Source organism: Oncorhynchus tshawytscha, linkage group LG03 (assembly GCF_018296145.1).
Source record: "Oncorhynchus tshawytscha isolate Ot180627B linkage group LG03, Otsh_v2.0, whole genome shotgun sequence".
NCBI classification, from domain to species: domain Eukaryota; kingdom Metazoa; phylum Chordata; class Actinopteri; order Salmoniformes; family Salmonidae; genus Oncorhynchus; species Oncorhynchus tshawytscha.
In genome coordinates, this window is record NC_056431.1 from 19,097,138 (window position 1) to 19,104,045 (window position 6,908).

A 6,908-nucleotide genomic window follows, 5' to 3' on the forward strand; every position below is an offset into this window, starting at 1 on the left:
ACGTACGATATGCTAGTTTATGGTAATGTAAACATAAAGTAAAGTGAGAGGTTGCTATGTCAATAAATAGTCAACTGCGACTACTGTAAATCATTGTATACTGATTATTTTGTGTGCGGTTCACAACTGCATGCGTCACTCATTTGGTACCAATGAATCATTTGGCTACTGTCTTAAATTGGTCGCTTGTAAGCAGTTATTGTGCGTACGTCAACTGCTTTACCTTCTGTTTCCCTTCATGTGCTAGCTACTGATATATTTTATGTCTCAAAGGTTTTGGTCTTTTCAAGAATGCAAGGCATTAACAACTGTGCATGTACAGCTAAGTACATTTAGTGCAATGGATTGGTCTTTATCTAGAATGCTGTTAAGTCTACATATGGCTGCTATCCTAAAAATGGCAGTTTATGATCATTTCCTTTGTTGCTGAATCAGTGCTTTGTTGCTTTTCTGAGTTTGTTTCTTTGTAACATGCAATTGTGAACATACCACACTTGATCAATGTGCTTGCTATAAGGGGAATGTGAAACGTTGTTTGGTACCAAACCAATGTTCAGGAAATCTATGGATCAGACATCCCATGAGGACACTGCCCTTAGCAGTGTGTTTAGTCCTAGTCTATCATGTATGATAAAAAACCTCAGCGGAGGTGTGTAACATGTTAAATGTACCCATATAGCATGATGTTCTAAGCTTCAAGGGTGGAAATCAAAGGAAAGTTATACTACTTCTATTTCAATGCTTGGTGAAATGTTTCCCATAAGCATCCAATAATGTTCCCCATCTCATCGAGGTTTAATTGTCGTTTTGATCATTTGATCAATAAAGCAGCTTTTACTTGTATCGCCACATCAGTTAATCATACTCCAAGTATCGAATAAAACAACTAATAAACAAGCTATCAAGAATCCACAAAAAAACACATCAATATTGCAGGTCAAAGTTCAATATTGCACAGGCAAACATGCACAGTCTCACACCCATATCAAAATCAATAATAAAATATGGGCTATGATGTACATGATAGTATTTAATGACAGTGCATATATGTCCTTACCACTATAGTCTCTTTTGAAACACATTGCACCCAAAAGTAAATATATCTTAAATAAATAAATCTTAAATATATCTTAATATCTTTCAAACTCAAAATAAATATCAAATGGAATCTACTGAAAATATGTCACATTGTTGCAATGTTTCACGGAAGTTTACTACGTCCTTTCCATATCTTTGTGTCTTATTTTCAACTTCATTATTTTGAGGATTTTCGCTCCACTTTGAACATCTAGTTCCTGTTTCACAATATCACAAAAATGAAAACGTATGTTTCAGTTGTGCACATTAAAGTGGTTTGATGTGTTTAAGGGTTGAGAATGTTCCTGAAATCCAAGGTCAATGTTAGAACAGGCAAATGATATCATAGGCAGTGTGATTTCTCTCGTAAAAAGGACATGGATTCAACATCTAACATCTGACTTATTGATCTACAGTAACATGATACACTTCAATGCCATTTTCGTATTTTGTTCTATCTTTCTGGCAAATTGTCTACAAATTCACTTATGCATACCACTTTCCAAAAACACATCTTCTAAGAGCAAAACATAAAACCTATGACAGATGGAACAAAGAAGGCATTTGTTACTACAGGATACATGAAGTAAGAATGACGCTTGAACTGTGGGCTTTTAAACGTTTCGTTTAAAACGTGACAATAATAATAACTATTGTAACAACAGTCCTATTTGCATTAGCAAACATTTGTGCTTTAAATGTGGAATGTTTGAACAAAAGTGCTGTTCTAAAATGTACATGGCGAACAATGTGGGCTGAACAAATTTCAACATTGTCAGAAATGGAGATTTGAAGGATTGATTTGAGCGGCCGTTTAATGATTGATTGAGATAGAACGGCTAGAAAGAATGTTTTAAAGGGAAAAAGCTCAACAGATCACTTTTGTCAACAGTCTCATTCAAACCATAATGAAAAGTAAACCTGGAATGTTCTAAAACCTATAAAATGGCAGTTATTTTGTACATAAAATAAACACAAGACCTTGGAAGGTATGAAAATGAGGAGGCCTTGGTTTAACTGAATGTTTTGGTTTACCCATTAAGTCAAAAATAGTTCAAATCAAGGCATAACGCATCATTTATGACTGACGTTCTACCATAGCAATGTAGACTCATGTAGATGGGAAGTGAGTTGAGCTTATCAGAGAAATTGGTGTGAATATGGATTGGATGGCTAGTGGTAATTTCTATTACGGGCTATTGGCATGGCTCATAAACTAGACCCCATGTCCCTACCCCATAACCCCAGTAATCTGTCTTCATTTTGGGACCTGCATCTAAACTACCTCTTCAACCCTCATAAACACATACACTCAGTGATTAAGATTGCACTGAACAAGGATTCAAGTTGGAACAGCTTCTGTTGGTCTAGGGGCAGAGTTTGGTTGCACTTCCCTTTCTCTACCAACTCACAGCCTATTCATAGGGATCAATGTCAAGCATCGGCAGCACAGTTCCACAGATCTTAGTAGTATAGAGATGTGTCTATCTAAACAGTACATCCAATATCAGGCAATCCACAATATTTACAGCTTAGTAGATCTGTGCAGCATCTGCATTGAACTAATTCCTGTGAATAGGCTCTGACTTCAATGGGGCGTACAGGGCAGAGTTTAGGGTTTCTTGGGCTACTTGTTGTTCACAGTGTGGCTTACTCATTCTGACCCCCATGTCGCCCCCTAGGGGCGTGGCCACACTATTGCAGCACTTTGGCCCCGCGTCTCCGGCAGCTTGAACGCCAGGAAGCTGCCCGCTGCAAAGCGCCCGGGAGGCGAACAGGATGGGCACAGCCTTGGTAATGCCACGAAAGAGGTGAAGATGCTGATGCCCAACACGGCTGCCAGCTTACAGAGGGCGTTTAGAAAGCCAACGCTGTGCATCTGGGAGGAGAGAGGAAGATCAGTCAGTTCCCTAATGACCTCTATTCAAACAGTCTCAGATTGAACTCATAATGTAACACCTGCAGGGAGGACTGTTCAACCAGATGGGCAGCACTACTACCCTTTCTGAAATTGGAAAATAATATTTAATCATGGTCCGATATTATTAAGCAAAAAAGGCATGGGGGTGTGGTAAATTGGCCATTTACTGCAAACCCCAAGGTACTATAATTGCTATTATAAACTGGTTACCACGTAATTAGAGCAGTACAAATAAATGTTTTGTCATACCCATGGTATACGGTCTGATATACCACGGCTGTCAGCCAATCAGCATTCAGGGCTCGAACCCCGTTGATAATAATGAACAGCCAGTCTGCTATGATGAGATCTCAGAGTTTTGAAATGGCCAGAAATGTTTCAGTCAACCCAGTTTACTGGGATATACAGATTTTTTTTTTAGTATATGTTGGTTGAGGCAGTGCAGTGTTCACTCAGCCATTGGGTGGCAGTAAGGATTCCCACCCAGTTTCACGCACCACTACCACCAATGCTCTTACACAGTACTACAACCTCCATTTTCCTCCATCTAGTGTAACCAATCACATCAAGGCACCACTTTTGCCAGTACACCTGGAAACTACAACCTTCCACAATGCCAAGGTTTTGGTGTGGCTCTCTGGTTGAGTATCCTACCTCTTGTCAGAGGGGTAAAGCTCCCACCGTCAGCACGTCCAGGGCATTCCAGGAGGCGATGCTGATGCCCCCAAACAGACAGAGCAGAGCGATCATGGCCGACTCGCTGTTGCCAAACGACAGGAAGAAACAGCTGACACAAGAGATAACACTTGAGCCCGCTGAAGAGTGAGAGGAGGGAAAGAGATGGGGAGGGAGGGAAAGGGAGGGAGAGAGAGGGTAAGGAGGGGTCGAGAGAGAGAGAGAGAAGAAGAAGAGAGGGAAAATGAATGAATCTATGAATATGTCATCTAATATGCCTGCTATTCTTGCTGAATCCATTTTGGCCATTGTGAGACAGAAAATTCTGCCCAATCTACCATAGATTAAGCAGACTACATTTTGTTTTCTTAAGGTTGCTGATCTCTATGTGTCGAAGACATGCACCAACAGTACAGTGCAAAATCAGATGACACCATTGTAGCCGTGTGACACTGTCGCCTCTCCTCGCTCTATTACCCAGCATCCTCAGCCGTCCGATCTTGTCCATGAGCAGCGCCGACACGATGTTGCCGGGCAACACGGCCAGGGTGCCCAGGAAGCTGACAAAGTATATCATGTAGGCACTGTTCTCGCTGAAGTCGCTAAGCATGCAGCCCTCCTTGTTGTGCAGGAAGGTGCTGTTGACCAGTTTGCTGTTGATCAGCCTGTACTTGAACAGATCTGTTGGGGAGAGGGGGGTGTTATTGACGAGAATTGTGGTTAATTCGATTCAACGTAGGGATAGACTTTAATGCATTCTGTACTGCTGGTATCTTTTAATGTCAGCTGAGATCAGTTGAGATATATGTGAAATTATATGAGATATATGAACACAATACCATAAACTACAGTCATTCTAATGGATGAATGACAGAATATGAACTGGGGCGTAAGGTTCGCATATATATATAGGCCTATTCAATGAGTTACAAAATAAAATACATTCATAATACTGAATTCTTTATTCTGCTGTACATGTGAGACCGGTGTGTCCATACTGTCCAAGCCTAACCTCTGACCTCCAACCTCTAGGTTTTGCTCTGCTGTACTTCTCCCAGTATAAATCCATCATGAGGTTGGTCCCATAGTGGGTTAACATCCTGCACTATGGCAACAATCTAGCAGCTACTAGCTCTTAGTGGAAAGCACAGAGGGATTAGACATTAAAGCAGTAGTAGTGAAATGGCTTTTTAATTCAAATGCAAATGAGTAGCCTGCATGGCACTGATAGCAGCAGAGTGATTGCTTGACTAGCCTAATGACGGACAAACACCTAACAGAACGAGAGGGAGGCGTTTAGATAGTCACTATTGTACTGCTCTGATAACGTCTTGGAGAGAGACAGAGAAAGAGAGAGTGAGAGAGACTAAGCCATTGTGGGCTTGTGTTTGGCTGATAATAGGTTTCCATCATCGTTGTAATGCCAGAGATAAAATTGGATTCTGCCGATGGATCGAGAGGACTTCAAGCTCATCAATTTTGCCCATCTAATAGGTTTCCATCGTTGTAATACCAGAGGTAAAATTGGATTCTGCCGATGGATCGAGAGGACTTCAAGCTCATGTATTTTGCCCATCTAATAGAGTTTCCATCGTTGTAATGCCACAGAATAAATTGATTCTGCCGATGGATCGAAGGACTCCGGCTCATCAATTTTGCCCATCTTTGTCATCAATAGCCATACAGATGAATCATCTTCTTATTGCAGGCTGCCTTTGTTTCCCGGAAAAATCTATCATTCAGTTTGAGATGACTGACAGTTATGTAATTTGCAGGCTGAAGTAAAATAGCATTGGGGCTGTGTTGCTAGGATACTTCTCTCTGTCTGCATTGCCTCATTATGTTACAGAGCCAGAGAGTAGAGTGATGGTAATTGAGCCATTTTGTCTTGTATGAAGAATATAATTGGAGCTGATTCTCTGCTCTGTTTCTGGCTCTGTTTCTGTAAGAGAGGTTTTACACCTTAGCAAGAAATGCAAAAGACCTATATGAACAATATAAGACATGTTTATCTCCTTAGACAACAATATGGCATACAATTGTATTTTATCTGTCAATCAAACACAGAAGCCACTAACACAATTGAGATTACAGTACTTAGATGAGTTAATGAAGGGGAAGCCCCTTATAAGCAAAACAAGACATTCACAACTTATAAACACTGATACAACACTCATCAGCAGAGAGTTGAAAACAACCAACCTGTGTTGTAGAAGAGGGTGGCGATGAAGGTGCAGTTCTTGAAGAAGGTGTTGCTGGAGGTGATGTCTTCAAAGTAGCACTCCTCAAACAGAGAATCCTCGAACACCATAGACTTCATCTTCAGATTCATAAACCTGTCAGAGACAGAGGGGGAGAGAATCAGAGAGAGAGAGAGAGAGAGAGAGAAAGAGAGAGAGAGAGGGAGAGAGAGGGGGGGAGAGAGAGAGAGAGAGAGAGAGAGAGAGATAAAGAGTTTGTTTTAACATCAGAATGACTGACTGACCCTTGACCTGTATGAATGGCTTGGTACCCTGCTGTGTTCCCATGACAACGCTGGTGAGGGAAGAGGGAAAGGGGGACCTACTTGTTGTTGAAGTACTCTCCGTTGCGGTGCACCTGGTTCTCCAGGGTGAAGTTGAAGGTGACGTGCTCCACCTTCTCCTTGATGAAGACCTTGGTGCGCGAGGAGTACTCCTGCTTCTGGAGATACTTGATCATGTCAGGGAACCACACCGTCAGCCCATAGTAACTGAGGGAGAGAAGGGAGATGGATGTTAAGACAGACGTAGGGATCATGATGATCAACTTAACATAATCCACTTAGAAGGGATAGGACACTAACTACATCATCAATATCAGTAATGTCAAACTAAATTTTCACTTGAGTCAGACACAATCAAATCAAAGTTTATTGGTCACGTACACACATATGCAGGTGTTATAGCAGGTGCAGTGAAATGCTTATGTTTCTAGCTCCAACAGTGCAGCAGAATGCCTCGCAAATACAATACTAATACACAAATAATACAAAAAATCGAAACAAGAAGTTAAGTTAGTTTATTATACCTGTAGTTCATTCTATGCGAACGTGACTTTGGCTGTAAATGACCTGAAAATTTTTTTGGGGAGCGTGACTTTACCTGAACGACATTGAGAACCACACAGCCATCATCATGAGAGTGGTGCGGCGGTACTCAGGAGAGAATATGGCCAGGAAGTTGCTCCACACCTACAGGGAGGTTCACACACACAC

At 41.3% G+C, this 6,908-nt stretch overlaps 1 protein-coding gene across 1 annotated transcript; it reads right to left on the reverse strand.

The window, feature by feature from the left end:
- Positions 1–2,755: 2,755 nt before the first annotated feature.
- LOC121841001 (synaptic vesicle glycoprotein 2A-like) lies at positions 2,756–6,880 on the reverse strand. The gene is made up of 6 exons (XM_042306686.1): positions 6,796–6,880; positions 6,240–6,404; positions 5,876–6,009; positions 4,151–4,354; positions 3,680–3,813; positions 2,756–2,956 (listed from the first exon to the last, which is right to left on the reverse strand). Exons 1-6 carry the CDS (start codon positions 6,828–6,830, stop codon positions 2,756–2,758), a joined length of 873 nt encoding a protein of 290 aa, XP_042162620.1. The 5' UTR covers positions 6,831–6,880.
- Positions 6,881–6,908: the final 28 nt, after the last annotated feature.

What these genes read in the sequence shown, in the direction of transcription:
- LOC121841001 (XM_042306686.1), bottom strand. Translation starts at nt 6,830, where the DNA reads ATGATGATGGCTGTGTGGTTCTCAATGTCGTTCAG. An exon ending in TGGTTCTCAATGTCGTTCAG is followed by an intron (nt 6,405 to 6,795) that starts GTAAAGTCACGC and finishes TCTCTCCCTCAG; the next exon opens with TTACTATGGGCTGACGGTGT. An exon ending in CGGACGGCTGAGGATGCTGG is followed by an intron (nt 3,814 to 4,150) that starts GTAATAGAGCGA and finishes CTCACTCTTCAG; the next exon opens with CGGGCTCAAGTGTTATCTCT.